General features: G+C 51.0%; 1 protein-coding gene across 2 annotated transcripts in view; it reads left to right on the top strand.

The window, feature by feature from the left end:
* Positions 1-26,842, top strand: part of NTM (neurotrimin) — a 365,773-nt gene that overhangs the window by 17,086 nt on the left and 321,845 nt on the right. Inside the window, exon 1 of one of the 2 annotated variants that reach the window (XM_071576244.1) lies at positions 25,714-25,785. The exons of the other annotated variant lie outside the window; for it this stretch is intronic. Coding sequence (XP_071432345.1) covers positions 25,764-25,785 — 22 coding nt within the window. The 5' untranslated portion in view covers positions 25,714-25,763. Of the gene's footprint in view, positions 1-25,713; positions 25,786-26,842 lie in introns of those variants that run through there. 2 annotated transcript variants of the gene reach the window in all.

Below are 26,842 nucleotides of genomic sequence, written 5' to 3'. Positions count from 1 at the left end.
GCATTGGAATGGGCTGCCCAGAGAGGGGGTGGATTCCCCAACCCTGGAGGTTTTTAAGATGAGACTGAATGTGACACTGAGTGCCTAGATCATGTGGGGTTGGATCAGGGGTTGGATCAAGGGTTGGACTTGGATCTTAGAGGTCTCTTCCAACCCAGCTGATTCTGTGATTCTATGAAAGCTCTCTGGAGGGTGTTACATCCACCAACATCCCAGGTTTGACTGGGTCATCCAAGATCACAGCAAGACTTCCAACATTCCCACATTGGTGGTGTTCTCACCTTGCCCTTTCCAAAAGCAGCAGAAGAAACCCTTCATGTCTGCTTGGATCCATCCCAGCTCCTTGACCCCTGCCCAGCAGCTGCTGCTCCAGCCCTGGGAACCAGCAGTGTCCCTGTGACTTTGTGAAGGTCAGGTCGGTGTGTGAGGCAGGGCTGGTAGGAGCATTGCATGATGCACAGTGTCAGCCAGAAAGGAAATATTGTATATAAAAGATAAGGGTTTTTTTCCCCTTTCTTGTGGCAGAGGAACAAGGCGCCGGGTTCATTTTGCATTCATAAAGTCTTGCTTTGGAAACGCCTTTAAGTACTGCTGAGGGAGACTTGAAGGAGCGTGTTTGAGAGTCAAATGCACATCTCCTTGGGCTCTCCTTTCATCTGCTTTAAAAAAACACAATCTTTTTTTTAATCTTTCTTTTTTTTTTATCCCCCCTCTCTGTAAAAATACTAATCTTCTCCACCAGCAGCAGACACCCAGGGTGCAGGAGCTCGGCAATTAGTTCAGTGAACAGAACAAGCGAGGAGCAGAGGGAAGGGGGGACTCAGCCAAGGACTGGAGGATGCAAAATCCTGCCTGCTAATTAGGAGGCAGCACAGGATGGAGCCTGCTTAATTCAGGTGCTAAGTCGCCATGTGTGTCGTCCACCCAGGTGGCAACACGTTCCTCTGTCATCCTCTGGGCTGACCTTTGGCTGAGAGGAGGACCTAGCAGGGAATTCGGGGCTTGGTGTGGATCTGAAACCAGGTGGTGGAAGAGCCCAGGGAGGATGAGGTGAGGATCACAGTCACAGCATTGTTAAGGTTGGAAAAGACCTTTAAGGCCTTCCCTTTACCTGAAGGGAAGTTCTGGCCAGGTGGGGGTTGGTCTCTTCTCCCAGGCACTCAGCAATAGGACAAGGGGGCACAATGGGCTCAAGCTCTGCCAGGGGAAATTGAAGTTGGAGAGCAGAAAGAAATTCTTTGCAGAGAGAGTGCTCAGGGATTGGAATGGGCTGCCCAGAGAGGGGGTGGATTCCCCATCCTTGGAGGTTTTTCAGCTGAGCTTGGCCGTGGCACTGTGTGCCATGATCTGGTAAAAGGACTGGAGTTGGACCAAGGGTTGGACTTGATGATCTCGGAGGGCTTTTCCAACCCAATCCATTCTATGATTCTGTGATTCTATGGATGTGGCACTGAGCGAGAATCTACCATGTCTTGATCCAACCCCACTGTGATCACCAGCCCAGGGCACTCTGTGCCCTGGGCTGGTGATCACAGTAGGGTTGGATCAAGGGTTGGATCAAGGGTTGGATCAAGGATTGGACCAAGGGTTGGACTTGATGATCTTGGAGGTCTTTTCCAACCCAATCCATTCTATGATTCTGTGATCATTGAGTCCAGCCATCAGCCCAGAACTACCAGTAACCACCTCCCCAAGTGCCACATCCACACATTCATTGAACGTTCCCAGGGATGGGAACTGCACCACTGCCCTGGGCAGCCCTTTTTCGTGAAGAAATTTTCCCAATATCCAGCCTAAACCTGGCACAGCTTGAGGCTGTTTGCCCTTATCCTGTCACTTGTTCCCTGAGAGCAGAGCCCAAGCCCCACACATGGCTCCAACCTCCTGTCCCGGAGTTCCAGGGAATGAGGAGAGATCTGTGGCACTACCAACAACAGCTTTGGGAAGCAGAGAGGATTTAGGGACAAATGGTGACCCCCAGAACCTACCTGGGCACCCCCACCCCACCAACAACCCAAAGTGCCCCCAATTTCACAGGTACAAGTTCTCTCACAGACTTACTTTTCAATCCAGGATGGGCAATGCCTGGAGACACCATGCAAGGAGAACCCTCTCCACGGAGTTTCATCTCAATTATGTCACACAGGGAATGTAATTTAATTACAGTTACATTCTTGATGGGCATAACAGGCCCTGTGAGCTGAGTGGTCATTCTGAGTCCCTCTGCAGAGCTGTCTCCAGTTTGGCTGAATTTCCAACCTAACAAGAGTATTCCCAGCTCCAGGCTGGTCACGAGTTGCTCCTGGGAGAAACATGTGGAGGTTTTGGCTCAAGACCTCCTTGGATTCTTGGCTGATGTGTGGAGAGAAGTGTCCATCCTCCAGGGGCTGGGCTTTCCCTGCTAACTCATCTTGCTGGACGTCGTGTCCATGTGGAAATTCAACGGATGGTTCCTGTTCTCCTCACAGGAGCTGAGACAGAAGGAGAGAGATGAAAGCAGCAGGAGTTGTCATCATCCAGCCCCCTTCTGATTGTGAAGTGTCACACGGGCAGAAGTTCAGCTCAGCCTTCTCTTTTGGCTGAAATTTTTTCTCGTCCTTGAAACCTCTTTCTTTCACTCCTCGCTTGAGGGAAGGGAATTTACTGCAATGAAAAGTGTTGTCTTGTGGCTTTTTATGAAAACAGCACATGTCACTGCCCCTGCTTCCTGGAGCCAAAGGATGTGGCTGGATTTCAAAAAGAAAAGGACTGGATGATTTCATTCTTGCTAACAACTGTTCCCACCAAGATAAGGATGGTCTGATCACATTCCCTGTGCAGGAGTACCAAGGGAACCAAAAGGGAACACTTCCACTTGATTTTCCACGGTGTCTTCTGTGGTTTTGGTCCTCTTTGGTGCTGTGCAGTGCCAGGAACAGGCTGTGAGACCGAGGATTTGGGGGGCAGCAACAGTGGTGGGGTGTCAGGGTTATCAGGGGTGTCCAGGTCTGCCAGCAGCTGCCTTGATTCGTGGATTTCTTTCACTTCCTGCAACCATCATTTCCACATCCCAAACTCCTGGAGTGGAGTCTGGAGTGATACTGGAAGCTGAGCACTGAGCAGAGTGGGAGTTTCCAGCATTTTTTTCTTTTTTTGTGATTTGCAAGTCGCCCAGAAGAAAAGTGCCACCTCCCTCATAAAAAAAAAAAAAAAAAAAAAAAAAAAACCCAAAAACCTCAGAGCTCAGGGCTAATAAATTTGCTTCTCTTAATTACGTTTTGCAGACTCCTGATGCAGATCCCCCAGAGAACTGATCCATAGCTGAAAATTCCCTCTGCATGAGCATGCTCTGGGTTATAACGCCAGGAGGTGACGCTGCCCCAGGTGGAGGGGGAGAGCAGAGCCAAGAGGGGCAGTTTTTGGCTGTGCCCTCGAACAGGCTCAGCTTCTGCCTGCACGGAGTGAGCTGCCACACGTCCCCACTGCAGCGACTCCTGTCGCAGGGAAGCAACTCTCAAGCCTTTGGTTTGCCTCGTGGCAAGAGATAACATTATCATCTCATCCTTTAGTGACTGGAGGATGGAGTATTTCCACATCAATTTATCCATCTCGGTAGCCCTGACTCTGCTCTCGTGCTGCCACGGGTGGGTAATGTGCAAATCAGTGAGAGCAAAGGGATGAAGTAACTCCATCCTCCTCCTCACTCTCTCCTTATTTGCATGCCCTCAGGAGCTTGGGAAAGGCGCTAATTGATGGATCCCATCAGCGCAGTGGGCGAGGAGGCGGAATGTGGTGAGCCAGGCGGGGTGTTCCCCTCTGGAGCAGAGGGTCACTGCTTCAGGTCCCAGCAGCGACCACCCAAAGAGAAAAGATGACTTATAATTACATTCGTAATTGAAAGTGATTAATGGCAGCAAAAGAACTTCGAGCTGTTTCTCGTAATTAAATACTAATTTTAATTCCTTTGCAGCGCTGAGCACCATATTTGCTTTGCTGGGGATATTTATGGCTGTGCCTGAGCACGGTTTGATATCTTAAAAATACATGTTAAGTCGTTAACATTTTTTTGGTGACTGAGTAAACAAGTAAATATCCGTTAATTTGTTTACTTTGTGTCTGTAATTAGTGCTTATTATTCCAGATTTTTGAGGACTACTCTTTTAGGGGATTTGTGGCTTGGAGCAGAGCAGAGGAACCTTTGATTGCTCCCAAACCCAAGAGGTCCTGATCTTTGCTCCAGGCTGGTCTAACCACCAAAAAACTCCCCCCAAAAAGCAGGAGAAGGAGGAAGGGATCACATCTGTGCTGGTTTGGGCTCAGGACATCATGGCCAAGTGTTGAGCCTGCTGGCAGTGGAGCCTCTGGGTGGTTTGGAACAGGGGAAGGAGCTGTCTGTGCATGGCAGATGCTCCCTGGCTGTTGCTTGGTCTTGAAGAACAGAAGTGTCACAAAATCAGCTGCTTCTGCCAGGTTTTGGCTGTCTGGAAGTGACACCTTTCAAATTCAGCTGCTGCTTGTGATGCTGCCTGTCAAGGGCTGCTCAGGGTTGGTCTCCCTCTCCCCTTGCTCCAGCTGCTGGTTTCATCTCCTCCCCACACCTCTTTAGGGAAGGCTTTTCCCCTGGATCCAGCCTTGACTGGATTTTCAGGGATATATTTGGAGAATTTAATGTGTCTTCCTTAATATTATCATTGTATTGGTTTGATTTTGAGTCATAGAATCAAAATCATAGAATGGATTGGGTTGGAAAAGCCTCCGAGATCATCAAGTCCAACCCTTGGTCCAACTCCAGTCCCTTTACCAGATCATGGCACTCAGTGCCACGGCCAAGCTCAGCTGAAAAACCTCCAGGGATGGGGAATCCACCCCCTCTCTGGGCAGCCCATTCCAATCCCTGAGCACTCTCTCTGCAAAGAATTTCTTTCTGCTCTCCAACTTCCATTTCCCCTGGCAGAGCTTGAGCCCATCGTGCCCCCTTGTCCTATTGCTGAGTGCTGACATGTCAGAGAGCCAACACATGTAAAAACATTTCTCATGGGGCTGGTTTGGGGTTTGGCCATGGCCAAGGAGCTGTTTGGTGCTGGTTTATGTGGCTGGAGTAGCATTGCAGGCACAGCAAACTGGGCAGAATCCCCATTTTGGGGAGGATGGGGGGTTTAGAAGCCAGGGAGAGCCACAGGTAGAGAATCACAGGATCTGTTGAGTTGGAAGGAACCCATCAGGGTTATGGAGTCCCCAAGGACTCCCCAAGAATCCCACCATGTGCCTGAGAGTGTCAGGGACCTGCTCTGACTGAAAATATCTTCAAGCCTGGCTTTATTCAGCCCTTTTTCAAGCTCTGCAGAATGCCCAGATGTGCTCATGTCCTTCCTGCACCTTGACAAAGTTGTTTGGGGAATCTGTTTCCTGAAAACTTGGTGCTGCTCACATAGCAACACACTGGGCCAGAAAGCACTTGATGGAAATCATGTCTCTTCCTCACCAGTTCCTTGATTCCTTGCTAATGCTTTTCATTCCCTCTCGCTGCTTGAGAGAGCCGATCGTCTGATTAAATTAAGACAGACACAAAAGCAGCTGGCCTGCCAAAGACTGGGATTTTATTAAAAATAATATTGTTTACAGAGTCCTCTCCTTTTATGGTGCATATAAAGCAGCGTGTTCCACCCGAGCAGGCGGCAGCCTCGCTGCAATTTCCCCGGGAAGAGATGGAAAGACATTAAACCTTGGCTTGATGGGGAGTGGGGAGGGTTGGGGATAAGGGACAGCGAGGCTGGGACAGGAGAGGAGAGGAGAGGAGAGGAGAGGAGAGGAGAGGAGAGGAGAGGAGAGGAGAGGAGAGGAGAGGAGAGGAGAGGAGAGGAGAGGAGAGGAGAGGAGAGGAGAGGAGAGGAGAGGAGAGGAGAGGAGAGGAGAGGAGAGGAGAGGAGAGGAGAGGAGAGGAGAGGAGAGGAGAGGAGAGGAGAGGAAAAGAAATGCAAGGGAAGACAGAAGGGAAAACGAGGGATGCTTCTCTGCTCCCCACCTCCCCTTCTCTCCTCGCACACCTGAGCTGAATGGAGCTTTCAGAAAGGAGAGAGATCATGGAAAAGAGGAGATAAACTAGGGCAGAGAGCTTCAGCTGGGACACAGCCTCCACTGGAGAGGGAGAAGAGCTGCTTGCCCTCCTTGCAATATTCAGGAGTCCTTCCCAGGCATCCAGGTGGAAAGGCTCCTCCAGACTATTCTCAGCTTGTTCCAAGTCTTGCAGATGTTTTGGGGGGGTTAAGTCAGTGCTGGGAGTGCTTTCTGCTGCATAGTTTGTAAATCATTTAGTTGTGGTTTATTCACACTCCAGGGCTCTGCCAAGGGCAAAGGAGGGTGTGCAGGGCATGGCACAGCAGTGGGTCGTGGCATGAGGGGCTGGCAGTACAGCAAGGAGAGACAAAGAGGTTTTTCCAAGGGCACAGAAGGAGCTTGAGATAACACCAAACTCAAATGAGGGTCCCCACCTCCAGCACAGCCTTGCCTGGCTCCAAGGAGTTCCTGCCTTGCTTTGGGAGACATGGAGGAGCCTCCCTGCTGCAGGAGTGCCCTGTCTCTGCTTTGCTTTCTCTCTTCGTTCTGTGTCTTCTGTTTGTTTGTTTGTTTGATTTGGTTCCAAATAATTAATTGTAAAACCCCATGGCTAATGGTTTGATTGAAGGATGGATGGGTGCTTTAATTAACTCCTGGAAGGATTATACACTTATGTTTTCAATCTCCCTGACCCCAGCTGAAGGGACAAGGCTTGGACACCCCATGTTTTTAGGGAGCTGAGCACCCCATGAACCTGGGATGTGCTGGGGGGGAGGATCAGCCTGGAAAAAACACTTGGATCGTGCTGGGAAGATGAGACAGGAATCCTGATTATCACAGAGCTGTAGAATATCCTGAGCTTGAAGGCACCAACAAGGGCATGGGGGTTACTCATCAACCCTTCCTGGGTCCTATGGGAGAAACACTTCCCATCCCATTTTCTTGGACCACAAAGCCTCAGCCCTGTCACGATAAGCACCTTTTGATGCTCCTCAGAGTTTTGACACTTTAGAGGGCTTTGGTGGGGTGAGGGAGGGGTCCCATGAGTTGTACAAACACTTTAGAGATTTAACAGACCACGTTTTGGACTAACACAGGTGAAATTTGGGCTTCAATGAGCCACCTTCCCCTCCTCTATGAGATGGTTACTGTACAAACTTCCAAGATCTCATGTATGAGATGCCATCTGTGTCCAATCTAAACCAGACAAATTCCAGCTGCTGTATCTGGTTGGGAATAAGCTCAGCAGAGCCCTCTCAGGGAACTGCAACTGCCAAGCTCTCCTGTGCAGGAGGATTTCTGCAATGCCAGGAGCTGTGGAGACCATGAGGTGGAAGAGGGTCTTGGTGGAGGTGGCCCTGGGTCACCCCTTGCTGAGCTGTAGCCACATGGAAGCTTGATGGGTCTCAGAACCCACTGATGCTTCTCTCTGAAGGCAGTGAGAGGTTTGGAGCTGTAGCAACAGGCACTGCAGGCTCTGCAGCTCAACATGTCACTGTCTCTGTAGTTACTCATGTCTCGAGAATCGTTGGGAAAGATGCTGAGAAAATCTTTGGGGGAAAGCACTGAGTTGTCCCCATCCTCCCCATCCTTCCCCACACCCTCCCCCAGCCCAATCCCAAAGCTGACTCCTCCCCAGAAGTTGACTACTCAACGTTTTAGGGCAGTGCTGAGACAAAAGGTGTCTCCTGCATGACTTTTCATGAGCAAATACACTCCAAGACCCGATTCCAGGAGGATTCGTGAAGCTGCAAGACTTTTGCAGCTCCTCCACTTCACACTTCAGAAAGTTGGGATCAGGTTGGGTCAAGTGATTGCCTGAATGAGTGAAAAGTGCTTTGAATACCTTCAGGAGGGGTGAGGCCATGGTGTGCATCGTGCTCTGAGTCACTGGGCAATTCCCAGCCCTCCCAGGGCAGAACCCTCCGGGTGGGAGCTTCGGCACTGCTGCTTAAAACAAGGCTGATTGGGCTTGTTCTCTCATGGAAAATGCATGAGAAAAAATGAATTTCCACGCTGGCTTTTGCATCAAAAGTCGCTTTTTACGCTAAACAAGGCTGGTTTTTTGGGCTTCTTTTAGTAGAGGTCTGTGCCTTTGGAACCCTCCCCACTTATCAGTCCCCCAGCAAGCTGCTCGGTTTGATTGCTAATCTGCCTTATTATGTTTTTAAATGCACTCTAATATTTTAGTTTTAGTGGCGGGTTTTTTTTTTTTTTTGAGGCCAAATTCCAGCTTCTGAAGTGCCTCCCTCTCTTTTGCTTCAATGGCAGCCCTTCACATTTATCCCAAGGCACAACATGGTCCTTGCAGTGTTTGAAATTAGATGCACTGATTAGAGCATCTCTCAGACATCGATGCTGTGCTGAACCTCAAAGGACGACTCGGAGAAGAGGCTGGAAGTTGGAGCTGGGAGTATTTATGCACTCAGATGTCATTTCTTAGGAGTTTATGCTTGTTGTAGCTCTCTACAAAGTGACTTGGAAACAGATGTCTGCTTGTGGGTGATGAGATGGAGGGGGTGATGTGGTGGTAGGAGGTCAGTGATGACCACGGGAGGATGTCTGTGATTAAGCCAGAGAGGAGGGATGACCACACAGGGTCAGTTACAGTTCTTGCTTTTGCCCCGGATTTTTTAAAAAGAATAGTGAAATACTGTGCAAGTCACTAAAAATCACTGCAGCTGATATTCTGAGTTGAGAGGGTTTCTGGCTCAGTCATGGGGATGCTCCAAGGGCTGGATCTCTCTGCTCTGGAGCCAGGCTGGGAGAGCTGGGCATGTTCACCTGGAAAAGAGAAGGCTCTGGGAGACCTCAGAGCCCCTTCCAGTGCCTGAAGGAGCTCCAGGAGAGCTGGAGAGGGACTGGGGACAACGGATGGAATGCCAGGACAAGGGAAATGGCTTCCCACTGCCAGAGGGCAGGGTTAGGTGGGATATTGGCAAAGAATTCTTCCCTCTGAGTGTGGTGAGGCCCTGGCATAGGTTGCCCAGTGAGTTTGTGGCAGCATCATCTCTGTAAATGTCCAAGACCTTGGAGCAAGCTGGGCTGGTGGGAGGTGTCCCTGCCCATGGTAGGGGTGGAACAGGATGAGCTTTAATGTCCCTTCCAACAGATTCATTCTGTGACTCCATTCAGGGTTTTCTGAAGCAGCAGCCTCAGCTCTGCTGCTCCTCTGGGGTGCCCAGAACCCACTGCAGTGAGTGCAGACCTGGCAGAGCTGTGTCTGGCAGGCAGGGCTGTGTGTCTGGAGGTCTGTCTGTCCTTCATGGCTGCTCTGACTGCAGCTGCTCCTCAGAGGAACCTCCCTCCTTTTCCCAACAGTTCAGTGTTTTGTTGGGGAATTCAGTCACTTGTTCTGAGGGGGTTTTATTCCTCCCACCTCAGTGTTTTCCTGGGGAAGTTGTTTGTGCCACGGGGAGGGGTGGGGGAGAGGGCAGATGTTGCAGATGTGGGTTTGAGCTGATGCTGATGGTACCTGGAGGCGTGGGATCCACATGGGGCTTGCCAGAGAAGCATCACAATTTCTGACTGTTGTGTGTGTTTGCCCTTAGAAATACTTTTCCTTTTCTAAATGCTCTCTCACCAGGGGTGCACATTTAATGTCAGCACTGCAGAGGGGATCTGAGCCCTGCAGGGGAAGCAGGATGTGTTTCATGGGCTGGATGGGTTTAGGAGCCACCAATCCCACTCAGCTTGGCTGAAGGGACCTGTCTGGGAGGAAGAGTTGTGCCCAGAGGTCTGACCTGGGAGGAAGTGGTGTGATCTGAGCTTGGAGACAGGCACTTACCCACCACGATAACCTTTCAGCCTCCAAATCTTTGCAGAGAGAATAAAGGTCCGTGTGCCCTCTGAGGTGCAGCCTTGAAATGAGGGTGATATGTGGAAATACATTGGATAGCTCTATTTAATCCAAGGCAGCAGCCACTCTGCTCTTAATGACCAACCCTCGCTGTCCCTCCAGGATGGAGTGATACTTGTCTGAATTGGTTTAGCTTTTAACCATGGCCAGAAAACCTGGTCTGATTGAGTTGCCTCGGGAAACGTTCAGCGCTTCTGTCAGTCACTGTGTGAGGCTTAGCTGTCATTTTGGGCTGAGCTTTCTCAATCCTTCCCTTGTCAGAACCCTTGAGTGGTGTGAGAGAGACCCTGTGATGGGCTGGGATGGAGGAGATGATTCTCTAGTTAAAGGCAATGCCATTACAAGAGCAGTGGTGGCACCGTGTCCAAATAGCACATAAAGTGGGACAGGAGCTGGGGGATGGAGAAACAATGATCTCTCTATCCAGTGAAGTGAGTTGTCCCTGGAAATGGAACATGAATAAGTAATCTGGATAAATAATGGAGCTGTCTGAACTGTAACAATAAAGAATAAAAGTGCTGAGTGTGGCTTGCTGTGATTTGTGGGGTCACACTGTCTGGGACGGTGGAGCTCTTGCTCCCACTGGTGAGCAGGAACTTGGAGACAGATCTCATGGATGTCACAGAGATTTTGTACTTTCCAGTGGGAGGAAACAGCCCCTGGTCCAGTTTATGCTGCTGCAACACATCCATGGAGCCTGAGAGGCTGCAGTGTCACAGCCTGAGGGTGAATGACCTCTGTAGGAATAGCAGGGCTGGGTGGGATCCCGGCTCATGTCACCCTGCACTGAAGTTGGGCTCATGTGGGACCTCCTTGATGGGTGACTGAGATACCACTCTGCAGTGCTTTCACAAGCCTTAAAATTATTCCAAGTTCCCAAATAAAGTCTTCTCTGCTGCAAATTAGGCTGTTTTCTTCTGCCTCTTTGAAGGGATGTGGCAATTAATTATTCGCCTCCTGCATATGATATTTATGGAAGGGAAGAGGGTTGTCAATTCTTCCTCAATCTTCTCATTTAGTGACAGAGCAAACCCCAGTGCCTTTCATCTTTCCCTGGAGTTGTCTGCATGTCTTCCCCCCTTCATTGCTATTCCATGGATTCTCCTCCCCAGCTCGGCCGTGGCTGGAACGTGCGAGATCGATGGCGGTGCATCGATTAGAGCTGCGTGTCTTGCACTGTGGCAAAGGCACTTTAATTGTTCTGAGAAGAGAGGGAACCTCCATCCAGCTGCAGAGTTCAGGGCGGGCAAAGAACGTGACCCTCAGCACAGGTCAGTGGGTAGGTGAGAAGGTGGTCAGTGGCAGTGACTTAACCTTTAGCTTTCTGAAAGCCTGGTGGCCAGGTCGGGATGAAGTCCTTGCAGCTGTGCCCTTGCCTTAAACCAGGTGGAGCAAAACGACTCTCCTTTGTCCTTTCTACAACACTCACATTAAGATTTGCCATTTTTGTAGCCTGGTTGATGCCTCTGTAGTTCCTGGTCCCCTTTTTTTTTTTTTTTGATTTTTCCTCCCTGACTGTATCACATCACCCTTGGCCATCTTGAATTTCCTAACACTCCTTCCTGGAGGAGATTTGAGATTCTGGTCCTACCCTTGGAGCCCTTCCAGCCCCTCCTCTCCTCCTGGCTGGGCATCATGTCCAAATTTTAATCAACCTGCTCCTGGCTCAGGAATACAAACAGTTAAATGCAAATATTGGAGGGAGCAGACTCGGGACAGACCCTGGAGGAATCCTGCTGTAGGTTGCCCTCCTGGCACGGTTGTAAATAATAGATAAGAGCTCTTTGAGAGTGTTTTGTCAACAGGCTGTTCTCCCTCCTCCCTGTGCCCCCAGCCTCAGCGATTCCATCCACGCTGTGCTGCCTCACTTTCCTCGGCGCTGCCACGTGGGACCGGCATCAGAAGCCTTATTAAAGTCAAGGTATATCATGTCTACAGCTTTCCTCTTATCCACCAAGTCTAGTTATCCTGTCAAGGCAGAAATTAGGTTGGTTTGACATGATCTGTTCTTGACAAACTCGTGTTGGTGGTGGATGTGTTGGGGTTTTTTTCCCTCACTTTATTAAATTCCTGGGCCTTACAAGCTATGATGGTTCCATCGTTTGTTTTAGTATCTTCCTGGTGATTGAAGCCGAGCTCATTGCCTCCAGCTCCTGCGTTTTTTTACTTAAAGATATGAAGATTTCTTGCCCTTGCTGTTGGCCTCCACAGGCTCCCAAAGAGCAGTGCTGGTGGCTCGGTGACAGTTCTGCCTGATTTTTCATCACTCTCCAGAGACCTTTCTCAATCTCTGCCAGCTTAATTTTTTTAACCCCTTTTTCCCTCCCTGCTCCAGGGAAATCCATCTCCCTGTTCATGTCTGCTCACCACACACCTCCCTTTGCACAGAGACAATCAAACAGGGCAGCAAAGATCTCTGCCATGTGCTTTCCTTCCCTGCCTGGTGACAGACCCAACAGTCCTTTTCCCTTTCCTTTGAACAAATCCAAGAACCTTTTTGTTCTCCTCTCATATCCCTTGCTAATTGAAACTTGTTTTGCATGTCAGTGCTGCTGACTTTATCCCTCCATGCCACTGTGATTCTCTTATACCCATCCCTAATTATCAGCCCCTGTTTCCATATTTTTTTCATGATTCCTTTTTTATTCCCAGGCCTTTTAAAGCCTCCAGATTCAGCCACAGCAGCCTCTTCCTGTGCTTCCCACCTTCCCTTTGCACGGGGATTGTGTGCTATTGTGTGTGTAGTAGTCTCTTCTAGGAACTGCAGGCTCTCCCCTTCTTTGTGGTGATTTTCCCAGGAGAACCCATGTACCAGCTTCCTGAATTTTTTGAAATCTTCCTTTTGAAGTCCATTATTCATATTCAGTGTTTTTCCACTGGGTTGTGAACTTGATGGTTTCATTGCTGCCCTCACTCAAAATACCTGTCCCCTCAAAGCCTTCAGTCCCTCCTTTCTAGGCAGGAACCTGAGGCTTTTCCCAAATGTTTCCCTTGGACATGGGCTTGAGGGACTGTGCCCTGCCACATTGTGTTTTCTGTCCTTCTGTCCCTTGGTTCCTGGTTGGATAAAGGCTTCCCAAGGATGGAATCCCATTCCCTTGGCTCTCAGCCTCTTCATGCTCTCCTTGCCTCACTCTGAGCTGGGAGCTCTCCTGGTTGTGTCCTGCTCCAGATGAGGATGTTGGGCAGTTTGTTGGCATCCTGGTTACCTCAGCTGGTTACCTAAACCATGTGGCACATCCCTCATGTGTCCAGCTCCTTGTGGGAAGGACTGGATGACTTTCCAAGCCAATGAACAGAAGGTTTTGGTGGCTATGACAAACCCCATGGGCTGTGACATGACCTGGACATGCTGTTTGTCACCAAGCCAGTGGCTGTCAGAGCTGAGAAGGCAAAATTATCTTCCACTTGACTCTGAACTTTAAGGCAGCAGGTTTGGGTAAGTGAATCCCATCCTCCCTAACAAAGATGTGTGGGGCCACATTGTCCAAGACCTTTAAATGTCAACAAAGGGATTCTGCAGAGCCCAGAAATATTGGTGGGGAGCTGACAGGGACTGCAGTGCTGGGGGAACTGTCTGACCCTGGAGCTGCTGCTGTCTCAGAACAGAGACAAGACCTGTGGAGGAGCTGCAGTCACGAGCTGAGGGGTCTCAGCAGAGTGTGAGGGTTGCTGGGGCAGATCCATCTGTGTCAGTGAAGCAGGGGAGCTTTGGATGGGATATTGGAAAGGAATTCTTGGCTATGAAGGTGGGCAGGCCCTGGCACAGGTTGGGCAGAGGAGCTGTGGTTGCCCCATCCCTGGAAGTATCCAAGGGCAGGTTGGAAAAGGCTTGGAGCAACCTGGGCTGGTGGAAGGCATTCCTGCCCATGGCAAAGGGTGGAATAAGATCAACTTTAAGGTCCTTCCAACCCAAACCATTATGGAATTTTATGAGTGAGTGGTTTCTGTGAGGTCATGTGTGAGATACCCCTTTCCCTTGGGATTTGGGTTAGCTTTCTGAAAACAGGAAAGCCCAGGCTGTGACAGCTCAAATGTGGTTCTTGCAAGGCCTGGGTGCACACGTGGAGATGCTGCAGAGTGGTTGGATGGCACCAAGAGACCCTCAGTGAAGGCTGAGACTGCAACAACAGAGCCAGTCTGAAATATCTCAGGAAAACAACCCTATTCCCTTCAAGTCTGGTATGAAAATAAGGGATTTACCCCTCCCTGAGAAAGCACCACTGATGTGCTTTGCTTGTGCTGCCACCAGCCATGGTGGAGCTAAACCCTGGCTGGCTCCTGTGTTGGGTTGGTGTTAAACACAGGGATCTGGGGGCTGAGCCTCCCCCCAGCTCTTTGGAGCATGGAAAGCTGATGCCTGGATAGCCACCCACAGAGGGTGCAATTTGGCACCTCCATGGGGGTGATGGAGCTGCAGCTGGTGGCAGCAGGGCTGAGAGTGCCACAGGGGTGTCCCCACCTGCCAGCAGGGTGGCAGGAACCACATGGGCTCAGAGGGTGCAATTTGGCACCTCCATGGGGGTGATGGAGCTGCAGCTGGTGGCAGCAGGGCTGAGAGTGCCACAGGGGTGTCTCCACCTGCCAGCAGGGTGGCAGGAACCACATGGGCTCAGAGGGTGCAATTTGGCACCTTCATGGGGGTGATGGAGCTGCAGCTGGTGGCAGCGGGGCTGAGAGTGCCACAGGGGTGTCCCCACCTGCCAGCAGGGTGGCAGGGAGCACATGGGCTCACTGACAGATGCCTGTCGTGTGCTTGGGGACATGGCCCCGGTGCCCAGCTGTGCCAGCTGGCTGTGCTGCATGGCCCCGGTGCCCAGCTGTGCCAGCTGGCTGTGCTGCTGCAGGGGAGGCAAAGACACCACCCTGGAGCTGTGCTGAGATGGAAAACAAATCACAGAGCAGCTCAGGCAGATGTGCTGACCCTGCTGGGTCCTGCAGAGCCCTCCAGGACCTCTCCTTGCTGCCATGGAGCTGCAGTGCCTCTCAGTAGCCCATGAGGATATTAAATTTAATGGATGTCCAGAAATTATCGTGTCTGGGAAACAGTCATTAATCTCTGTCTGCCTCCCTGGGATTTATTGTCTTCCCCTCTTGTGAGTGCTCCTCTGCCATGGTCCTTTCTCTCAATTCATGTCATCTTCTTTCCACCCAAGTTTTGTCTCCCACCCCTTTTGGCTCCCTCTGCTCCTCTGCCCCCAGGGAAGTTGTTTGCAGACTCTGTGACCCAGAGCCCCTCGACTGCAAACTGAGACAGGGTTGGAGCTTTTAAAATATATCTAGATTTTATCAGTGGTTATTTTTATTGCTTTTTAGGGCTCTGGGAGCAGAGAGGGAGTTGATTCAGAGCTGTTTGGTTCTGGCTGTGGGCAGGTGATGAGCTGGGGGCTGATGACCAGCTCTCCACCTCAGCCGGATCCCTGGCATCACCTGCTGGATTTGGCATGGGAATGTTCTTCCACACCACCAGATGGGCTTCACTGATGGCACCTTGTCCCCAGTATAGACCACTGATGTCACCTTGTCCCCAGTATAGACCACTGATGGCACCTTGTCCCCAGTATAGACCACTGATGACACCTTGTCCCCAGCATAGACCACTGATGGCACCTTGTCCCCAGTATAGACCACTGATGTCACCTTGTCCCCAGCATAGACCACTGATGGCACCTTGTCCCCAGCATAGACCACAAGGTACATCTGCTGTGCTCCCCTACATCCAGTGAGCCTGGATTTCTTGCTATCCCTTCATAACTGGTTTGGGTTGGAAGGAACCTTAAAGCCCACCTTGTTCCACCCTCCTGCCATGGACAGGGGCACCTTCCACTAGCCCAGGTTGCTCCAAGCCCCATCCAGCCTGGCCTGGAACACTCCCACAGACCTCAGAGGCTGTTTGCAATGAGTTATTTGAGGCATTTAGGTATTTATTTTGAGAATTCAGCCGATACAGCAGCACATTCAGGCTGGCAGTGGTCTGTAAGGACAGGCTCTGGCTGACTGAGGAACAGCTTTGCATAAGGAGATCTGAGCTCCATCCATCCCCTCCAGTCACACCAGTGGGGGACAAGCGGCTCCAAGCCCCATCCAGCCTAACCTTAAATGTTTCCAGAGATGTCTCCAAGGCATCCACCACATCTCTGTGTGGTTTCCCCACCCTTATCATAAAGACTTTCTTCCCAGTATCACACACACAGTGAATTATCCCTGCTCTGATGGCCACTGAAGGCAAGATGGTTTACTCTCACACAGGGGCTCCTGTTGGTTTGCAGCAATCCTTCCCTGGAAGTTTCCTGGCTGCTCAACATGCTGATTTGTAGAAGCTGAGCAAAACAGGCTTCTTAACTTAATGAGTAAACTAATTTGCCAGGCGGGGCCGTTGTGCTTCCCTCCGCAGTGCGGGTCCTCTCTGCCAGCACCGCACAGCTCGGTGATGGCACGGCTGGGAATAGCCCAGCCCCATCAGCAGGGCTGTCATTTGGCACCAAGGCTCTTTCCACACAAAGATTTTTGGGTTTAATAAAGCATAAGACTGAACAGTTTGCTCCCACTCGGAGGTTTTGAAATACGCATTTAATTTTGGCTTAATGAGGAAATTGTTGTGGATAAAATGAAATGCTTTGTCGTGGCTCTCCAGGACGGAGCAGCTGTGGGATGAGAGGTGTGGGATAAGTGAAGCTGGAAGACCTTGGGGAATGCTGAGGGCTACACCTGGAATGATGAGGATGGACTGCAAAGCAGGGGGGAACTATAACAGAATCACAGAATAGTTGTGATTGGAAAAGAACTTTCAGATCATTGAGTCCATCTGTTCCCCCAGACCTACCAAACCCCACCACTAAACTGTGCCCCCAAATGCCATGTCCATATATTTAAATCCCTCCAGGGATGGGAAGTCCTTCATTCCCCTGGGCAGCTTGTGCCAGGGTAAAACAGCACTTTCCATAAAGCAATTCTTCTAATATCAAACTTAAATCTCCTCTGGAGCAACTTGAGGCCCTTCCCTCTTATCCTTGGGAAACCCAACAATGGGAATGGCTCTATAGATGAATGACTCGAATTTTCCCAGTGTTTTTATTTAAAAGGAAGTTTCCCTACATGAGCCTCACCAACACCAACAGAGCCATTGCATGGCTGGTCTCCCCAAGCTGGGGGTGGCAGAGGAGGAGGTCTGGACTAGGCTGCCCCAGAGATGCTCTGAAGGTTCTTGTTGGATATGCTGGGATAGGGAGTCCAGGCAGTGTGTGCTGTGGAAAGTAAATGCCTGTTTTCAGGAATGCACGGCAGGAATAGCAAGCAGAGGATTTGGAGACCTTTATCTTAAGGTGAGCACTAAAACCAGGTGTGTTGTTCCCAGTCCCTTGACTTGGAGCACATCATACCCATGGAAAGGCACAAAAGGTCACAGAATCCCAGAACAGTTTGTGTTGGAAGGGACCTTAAAGCCCATCTCATTCCATCCCCTTCCAAGGGCAGGAAGACCTCCCACTAGACCAGCTTGCTCTAAATCCTGTCCAGCCTGGCCTGGAACATTTCCACAGATTATTTCAAATATTTAGGTCTCTATTTTGGCAATTCAGCCAACACAGCAACACATGCAGGGTTACAGTGGTGTGTAAGGCTCTGGTTAGCTGAGGATGAAAGGTCCTAAAGATCCCAACTCCATCCATCCATCCCCTCCAGTGGAGCAGTGGGGACGAGTTCAAAGCCACTGCACAAATAAACTCTAATAGCTTTCCTCTTGCATTTATGTTATTAGGGGGTTCGTTTGACTGGCATTATGATGATAAATGAAAAATGCTGTGCACCATTACATTGGGCGCTAATGCGTAGTGGGAAGAATTTTCTACTCATTAAAAAAAAAAGGAAGGAAAAGAAGAAAAAAGCAGAGGGGAAAGTGATGGGTTTGTTCAGCAGCACTGAGCTCTTTGCATGAAGCACAAACCTTCCCCATTTTCCCCCCCTTGTCCCTCTGCTCTTGCTGGGTTGGGGCAGGAGGGTCGTGGAGTGAGGAAAGTAATTTTAATGTATAAATACACATCTCCACAGCTCTGTGTTGCTCCCCTTCTGTGGGTTTTGCTCCCATCCTCTGGGTTTTGCTCCCATACTCTGGGTTTTGCTCCCATCCTCTGGGTTTTGCTCCCATCCTGTGGGTTTTGCTCCCATCCTGTGGGATTTGCTCCCATCCTTTGGGTTTTGCTCCCAACCTGTGGGTTTTGCTCCCCTTCTGTGGGTTTTGCTCCCATCCTCTGGGTTTTGCTCCCATACTCTGGGTTTTGCTTCCATCCTCTGGGTTTTGCTCCCATCCTGTGGGCTTTGCTCCCATCCTCTGGGTTTTGCTCCCCTTCTGTGGGTTTTGCTTCCATCCTCTGGGTTTTGCTCCCATCCTCTGGGTTTTGCTCCCATCCTCTGGGTCTTGCTCCCATCCTGTGGGATTTGCTCCCATCCTTTGGGTTTTGCTCCCAACCTGTGGGTTTTGCTCCCCTTCTGTGGGTTTTGCTCCCATCCTCTGGGTTTTGCTCCCATCCTCTGGGTCTTGCTCCCATCCTCTGGGTTTTACTCCCTTTGGCACCTCATCCCACATCCCTGCAGTGTTTGGGATGCCACCTCCCGACCCAGGTATGAACCAAGAGCAGTAGCTGTGGGGTAAGGGGCACACTGAGCCTCCAAAAGCTCATCCAAAGTCTGCAGCCACCCTTGGAGGCCAAAGGAGGAGTTTGACAGTCCAAAGGCTTTCCTTAGTTTTCAAGCCGTGGAGCAAATTGAGTTCAGAGGGTCACTGTTACTCCCAGCTGCCTCCACAGAAATCCCTAATGCGCCGTGTGCCAGCTCTCTCCAAAGCCTTGCTGCTTTTTTATGAGGCATTGTCACTCTATTATCTGCCTCTGAGTTGGTCTTTAGCTCTTTAACCTCATGAGAAGGGAGGGAAAAGGAATCTTGAAAAGAGGGGGGAAATAAAGAGAAAACAGGATGCTCCGAGAGCAGCTTTTCATCCTTGGCCACGGAGCCGTAATTGGGTGCTTGGTGAGAGCTTCTCTTGAAAGGGGCAGGTTTGAAGTGTTCTGGGTGGGGGGAGAAAGGGGTCGCTGTGCCCTTTTGGGGGGTGGAAGGTGGATGTGGGCAGCTGGAGCTGATCAGAGGCACTGGCATCAAGCAGGGACGGGCTACCCTTGGTGCTGGTGTGCTGTCCCCTGCTTTGGTCCCTCCCTGGTGTGACCACAGAGGCAGGTGAGAAAGGGGCAAGGTGGGGATGCCAGTGGCAGGTAAGGCTTGGAGGGATGAGCCCCAGCCTGCAGCAGAGGGGGAGAGCTCGGCCTGGGGCTGTGGCATGGGGTGGGTGCTGGCCTGGGTGCGACACCCATGGGTGCCTGGGTTGGGGCTCCTTGGTGTGAGCTGGCAGGGAGGAAAGGATGGAGCAAAGAGGTGCCGCTCCTGGAGCAGAGAGATGAGTTCCTTGACGCTCCTGGAGCAGAGAGATGAGCTCCTTGATGGTCCTGAAGCAGAGAGATGAGCTCCTTGACACTCCTGGAGCAGAGAGATGAGCTCCTCGATGCTCCTGGAGCAGAGAGATGAGTTCCTTGATGCTCCTGGAGCAGAGAGATGAACTCCTTGACGCTCCTGGAGCAGACAGATGAGCTCCTTGATGCTCCTGGAGCAGAGAGATGAGCTCCTTGACGCTCCTGGAGCAGAGAGATGAGTTCCTTGATGCTCCTGGACCAGAGAGATGAGCTCCTTGACGCTCCTGGAACAGAGAGATGAGCTCCTTGATGTTCCCGGAGCAGAGAGATGAGCTCCTTGACGCTCCTGGAGCAGAGAGATGAGCTCCTTGACGCTCTCACCTGGGATTCTCTCACAGAACAGAGGGAAACTGAGGCAAAGAGATGAAGCATCAAACCCCATCCCCACTTTGCAACCGTGAGCTAAATGGGAAGAGCTGCTCCGGCTCCAACACCCACCCCCCCTCCCGGCTCCTTCCAGCCGCGATGTGCCGCTCCGGGGCGGCTGCACCGAGGCACGAGCGGGGCTTTGCTCGGCACTGTCTCCTGCATGCTAAACACGGCGGCTCCTGCAGGAGCCTGCAGTTCTGCACTGCTCTGCTCTGCTGCAGAGCCGGGGGGGGGAGGCGGCTCTCGCCTCCAGCGCAGCGCCAGGCGATGGCAGCGAGGTGGGGAGCGGCAGGACAGAGCCCCCTTCCCTTGGGCACATTCCTGTGGGTCTGTTTTCCACTCAGACCATCCCAGCAACAGGACAGAGCCCCCTTCCCTTGCGCACATTCCTGTGGGTCTCTTTGCCGCCCAAACCATCCCAGCAACAGGACAGAGCCCCCTTCCCTTGCGCACATTCCTATGGGTCTGTTTTCCACCCAGACCATCCCAGCAACAGGACAGAGCCCTTCTCACTTGGGCACATTCCTATGGGGCTGTTTTCCACCCAGACCATCCCAGCAACAGGACAGAGCCCTTCTCACTTGGGCACATTCCTATGGGTCTGTTTTCCACCCAGACCATCCCAGCAGCAGCACAGAGCCCTTCTCACTTGGGCACATTCCTATGGGTCTGTTTTCCACCCAGATCATCCCAGCAGCAGCACAGAGCCCTTCTCACTTGGGCACATTTCTATGGGTCTGTTTTCCACCCAGACCATCCCAGCAGCAGCACAGAGCCCTCCTCCCTTGGGCACGTTCCTGTGGGTCTGTTTGCCACCCAGACCATCCCAGCAGCAGGACAGAGCCCTCCAGAGTGCCATGATCTGGTAAAGGGACTGGAGTTGGACCAAGGGTTGGACTTGATGATCTTGGAGGTCTTTTCCAACCCAATCCATTCTATGATTCCTCCCTTGAGCATGTTCCTATGGGTCTGTTTTCCACCCAGACTGTCCCAGCAGCAGGACTGAGCCCTCCTCCCTTGGGCATGTTCCTGTGGGTCTGTTTTCCACCCAGACCATCCCAGCTCATGCCTGGTGTGTCTGACCCACCTTGCTGCAGGTCCATGTGCTGCTGCAACATAACACACTCATCCTGAAGGGATCTGCAACCCCGAGTGTTGTGTTGCTGCCTGTCCCATGGGTCTGTCTGTCTTTATTTCTGCTCCCCAGTGGGTGAAACTGTCCCAGGGTGGAGTTTGTGGGTGCTGGTTTGTGGTTTGGCTTCCAAAAGCAGTTTCTGGGGAGGTGGGATAAAGGGGGTGCCATATCCTGACCAGGGTGCTGAGGCCAACCTTGGCACCTCTCCATGGGTACACAGGGTGTCCTCTGCATGTCAGTCCCTCCTGTGTCCATGCTGAGACTTTGTAGGACAAGTTTTGAAGGAAACAAAGCAGTTCTTGCTTTCTTTAAGGGGCACATTTGCATTCCTTCAGTTAAGGGAGGTTTTCCTGTTGGGAATCCGTTGGGTTTCATGTCATATCTGGGAGCACATTCCCCTTTTATTTCCCTGTGCTCACATCAATCTCTTTCAAAATATGAAACCAGTTTCATGGACTGCTCTTCTTTGCTCCAACTCCTCCTCCAAACTGAGGTTTGGAGATGGTTTTCCTCAGCACTGAGAGCTGCTCACTGAGGACCAGGTGTGGTCCAGGCTGAGCTTTGGGAGTGTGGTGGTCTCTGCTCTGCAGGGAAGTTCGAGGGAAATGAGCTGCTGAATGGATGTATGGATAGGGAGGAAAAGCCCTGCAGGCTTTTATCTTGTGAGAATCCTTCAGGAGAACAAACTGTGGAAGTGTGGAGAGGTTTGGGAAGGAGGGGATTGATGGGGTGGTGCGTTTGGGAGGAGGTTCAGGCTCCTGGTGGATTTGTAGGGTGGAAAACAGGCAGTTGCAGGAGGAACAGCTGGAGGAAGGTGCTTGGGAGAGGTCTGGAGGCCAGCAGGGACCCTTGAGCATGGGACACACTGGTTGATGTCCCTCAGGGCTGGATCTTCACATCCCTAAATAAACCCCCAAAGCTCCAGCCTCTGTTTGGGTTTGCTGGAGCAGCAGATTCCAGGGCAGGAGCACATGAGGTGGCTTGTGGTCTTTGAAACACGTCCCTGCCCTTTCCAAAGTGCTCCATATTTTTAAGCAAGTACCAGGAAACATCCAGTAGTGCTTTTTCCTCCTTTCTAATAATTTCTTCTTTTCAGAGTTAAAGAATAGAGAGCGAGAGGACACCAAAAATAAAAATGGGATGGTTTTTTTAAAGAAGTTTTTATTCATGTCTAACAAAGAAACCGCCAAGGAAACATGTCTGGGTTTTTTGGGGAAAAAAAGGCAATTTGAATGGGGTGAGGGTAGAGAAGGAAGGAGAGATCACATTAAAAACTTCCACCATCTCCAATAATGAGATTAAGGAAGCTGCCAGATGAAACCATCTGCCTAATCTTTTACCCAGAGCCACTCTGTTCCCAACTCCCATCCAAGGATGGGACCAAAGCCACTTTCTGCCATGGACTGGCCTGACAGGAGATGTTCAGGTGCCTGCCAGGGAAGGACTGTTCACTCCAGACACCGAGATCCTTGTTGAGCATCTGAGGAGAAGGGGGAAGGAAAAGGAAGGGGAAAAAAAAAGGAAAAAAAAAAAAGCAAAAGAAAAGCACTCATAAAAAAGACAGTTTGACATTTTCTTGACTGTTTTGAAATTTTCCTAGCACAACAAGCTGTTTATCCGCCACTCCAGCTCTTATTGAATTAAAGTGTGGAGGGGGTGTTAGGAAGAAATCAATTCGTGCTCCATATGCTGCTCTGCCGAGGAACGTGGCTCTCTGCACACTATGGAATATGTAGGGAAGGGTGGGGGAAGGAGAGATAAATCCATCAGCTAACAAGATAAGTGCCTTGTTCCTCCATCTGTTACTGCTGTGTCCTTATCTGGGATTGCAGCATGGCAGCAGTGATACATCTTGTGTCAGGTATTATATTCCAAATTCATATGAATGAATTTTCATGCCGGGAGCGATCCGTGGTGCGGCCCCGCCGCGGGCGCCGGATTTGCCGCGGAGCTGCCGGGGCTTTGCCCGGCTCCTCTGGCGCAATTTGTGACTCCAGAGGGAGCAAACAGGGACAACACCAGCTTGGTGAGGGGCTGGTAGAGCCAGGAGAAGGACCTGGAATGTGGCCAGCCTCGGGATGCCCACAGAGTGGACATGTGCTGTACAGGCAGGACAATCAGCTTGGGAATAAAGCGCTTCTTTGGAGGGGGCAGGAGGGACAAGGACTTGTCAGGTCTTTGCTTTCCTACTGAGTCTCTTTAGGTGGAACAGTGAATGGGTTTAAAGTGGAGGAAGATAGGTATAAATTGGATATTAGGGAGAAATTAATGGTGTCACACTGACAGAGAGTGGAGTTCGATTGGATATTGAAAAGAAATTCTTGGCTGGGAGGGTGGGCAGGCCCTGGCACAGGTGCCCAGAGAAGCTGTGGCTGCCCCATCCCTGGAAGTGCCCAAGGCCAGGCTGGATGAGTCTCTGAGCAATCTGGTCTAGTGGGAGGTGTCCTTGCCCATGGCAGGGGGTGGAATGAGGTGATTTTTGAGGTCTCTCCCAACCCAAGCCGTTCTGGGCTTCTCTGTGTTGCAGCACCCTCGGGGTGTGCAGGCTGTGCTCCAGCCCCGTGTCCAGTGGTGAGCAGGGAGAGCCCAAGCACCTTCCCATCATCCTTAAACAGGGCTTTTTTAGAGGCACCAACCTCCACTCCTGCTGGAGGAGCCAGATTGCTGCCAGCTAGCCAAGTTTGTGGGAGCAGGAGCTGGATGGGATGAATCCTCACCCTGCTGTGTGACCACAGGGAGCTCATTTAGCTGTCCGTGCCCAGCTCCTGAGGGGCTGCTCCAGCTGTGGAACACCGAGTTTCTCCATGGTGCTTGTGTTTAAAATCAATTTATGCCTGGACCAGGCTCAAGACCTGTGCTGGATTCAGTGGCTCAGTGTGGGATGAGCCAGGCTTTTCCAGTCTGGGAGCTGCTCTCAGAGTCGAGACTTATGGCTAATCCTGGTGTGCTCGTAATTGAATGTGCAAACTAAAGCTGCTGAGGAGGTTTTGGGTGGTCTTCAAAACCCTGGTGTGTGTATAACCAATCACTGGCTGAAATGTTGGTCATTACAGCCCTCCAGTGAGCTTGGTGTCCACAGAGCAGCCTGGAGGTATAAATCAAAGGCTGGCTGGGATGCAGGGAGGGTTGTAAAACCCACAGCATCATCCTGGGGTGAGGAGCAGCAGCAGCAGGAGTTGTTCCTCTGTGGTTTTGGACACTCTTGTGTTTGCTGTCCTGCCAGCTTTGCCTGGAGAGGACACTGTGGAGAATTACAAAGTTTAACCAGAGAATGGGAATGCATCTAAGTCATCTCTAACTGGCCATACTCCACTGAGTCTCTCCTGACCTGCAAGCCCTTGGGTTGCCCTCAAGGACCTGCTGCCACTGAGGAGATGAATTAAGTCTGCACAGCTCACAGGCAGCTTTGCAGAGGGTTTTCTCTCTGTCTCTTGGTTCTGGAAATGAGATTTTGCTGCCTGGGAAAAAAAAATCACCAAAGTTTTTTGCTGTGGAGGCTGAAGTGAGACTGGTGAAGGTCAGAGCCAAATCCCAACCTTTGCTGGGAATAGGAGGGTTTAGAGCTGGGTGTTTATTTTGGGCCAATTTTCAGTCTGGGTTTGTGTTTTCTGGTGGAAGGCACAGACTGTGGCATCCTTCTCAAACCAAGAATTTACAAACCTGTTTTTAGACATAAGATCTAACTTGGAAATACAGCACAGGAATTGCTAACATGCTCATGGGAATAATCTGTGCCTGCTTCTTCTCTGAGTAACATCCATGGAGAGGGAACACTCAGGGTGATGTGTAGGGCTGGGAGAGAGACAGTAAGAGGAGTCAGTTGTCACCAAAACCTTTGGAAAGAGAGAAAGTGAGATGCTGCCATTAAGCATCCAGCTCTTGAGCATCCCTCTTGCCTGGGCCTGGAATTTGGGAAGAAATCAGGTCTCTGTGTAAATGGGAGATGTTCAAATGGGCTTGGTAGGATGAGGCAGCAGGAGGTGAAGTTGCTTTTCTGCTGCTGAGGATATCGGTCCAGGTGGCCCTGGCAAACAGAAGGATGTGGGAGATGAAGCAGCAATAAAAGCAGGACTTGTGCCTTTTTTCTAGTGGTCTTTTCCACTCCTTTTATGCCTGTGAATAAAGGGAATGAAAGCCAGAGTGCTTCTCTTTGCTGGCGTGAGCATCAGGGGAGAGAGCACGTTTCACTTGCAGAGCACTAAAAAGTTTCAGGAAAGAGTCGGGAACAGGACCCCGAGCTCAGCTTGCCCTGGGTTCCCTCAGAGCATGGGAGGCACAGTTTGATCTTGAAATATCCTTTCTGAACCTGCTCTTGAGCTGCAAAGGCAGAAAGATGCCTGCGGGAGAAGTGGGAGCATCGTCTGTGCCCTGCCTGCGGGAATCGGCGCGGGGACAAAGTGCAGCTCCAAAGCCAGGGCTGAGCAAACCAGGTGTGCCCAAGCCAGAGAGGATCTTTTTTTTCCTTCTCATTCCCACCTTCTTGTTCTCGAATAAAGATGCTATTTTTATTTTGCCTTCTGTTTAGCCCCGATGGGCTTAACCCATCTCTGCAGAGGCACCCAAATCCCAGCTCTAATTTCAATTAAGAGCGCTCCTTTTGATTGCGGCCCAGGCTGGGGTTTGGGATCTATTCCTAATCCCTATATTAGCACTGATTCATCTCTTCCATGAGTATTATCATCAGTGGCCCTCAGGGAAGGGAGGGGAGGGATCTTTGGGGAGGATAAATACCATTTGTTTGTGTTTGTATTAGCCTCCACGCTGCATCCTGATTACATCCCGCATTTTGACACAACAATTATTATTAATTTCCCGGCGTCTGCGTTTGGATTCTCGCCGACACAAAGGGAAGATGACGGATAATGTCAGGCTCGGTAATTGGGTGGGGGAGGGATGGAGAAGGATGGAGTGGGGGGGGAGGAGAGATGGGATATTATTAGCTTGCAGTTCTCAGTGTGGATGGGGAAAGGTGTTTCTCAGCAGATGTCGGCACCGGCTCTTTATTCGCACGGTGGAGCGATTGTCTGAGACACGCTCTGCTCCCTCGTCCTGCCCCTCTCTGCCCTCTTCCACAGAGAAATCCCACCAGCTCTTTATTGTGGCAATTGGATTTTCCAGAGCACCCTGACTGTTGCTTTCTGCTCCAGTGTTCCATCTTTGCCATTAACTTTGCCGAGGGGAGCCCCGGCCAGGAACAGTGAGAGGGCTCTGCAATGTGGGACAGGTTTGTGGGAAAGCCCAGGTGGGTCTGGATCCCTCCCATTGTGGGGTGTGAGGAGCTGGTGCCCATTGCAGAAGGTCCTGGGGGCTGCCCAGTGTCACTGTGAGCAGAGCCAAGATGAATCACAGAATCACAGAATGGATTGGGTTGGAAAAGACCTCTGAGATCATCAAGTCCAACCCTTGGTCCAACTCCAGTCCCTTTACCAGATCATGGCACTCAGTGCCACGGCCAAGCTCAGTTGAAAAACCTCCAGGGATGGGGAATCCACCCCCTCTCTGGGCAGCCCATTCCAATCCCTGAGCACTCTCTCTGGAATTTTTTTCTGATATCCAACTTCAATTTCTCTGGCAGAGCTTGAGCCCGTGAGAACCCGCCGGTCCTGCCTCCCTGTTTCAAAGATGTTGCCCATGACCCTTGACATCCAGCCTTGACCCCAAATGTTGGATGCTTGTCTGGGGCAAAGGTGGAACATAATCAGCAGAAAGGTGATGGAGAGACATTTCTGGGGAAGAAATCAAAGCAGGGCACGTGCCCTGGTGCCCCATTGTCCTTGCTGCTGGGGAGTTTTCATAACTGCCTGCCTTTCTCCTTCATCCCACCTTCCCAGGGGAACTACAGCAGGGAATTGCAGCAGGAATGGTGTGTTGGGCACATCTCAGGTGATGCAAAATCCAGGAAAAATACTCAGAAAATCCCTTTTTCAACAG

This window comes from Pithys albifrons, chromosome 23, assembly GCF_047495875.1.
Source record: "Pithys albifrons albifrons isolate INPA30051 chromosome 23, PitAlb_v1, whole genome shotgun sequence".
Lineage (NCBI taxonomy): Eukaryota > Metazoa > Chordata > Aves > Passeriformes > Thamnophilidae > Pithys > Pithys albifrons.
Note: the sequence above shows the minus strand (reverse complement) of the source record. Positions and strands in the feature narration are given on the sequence as shown.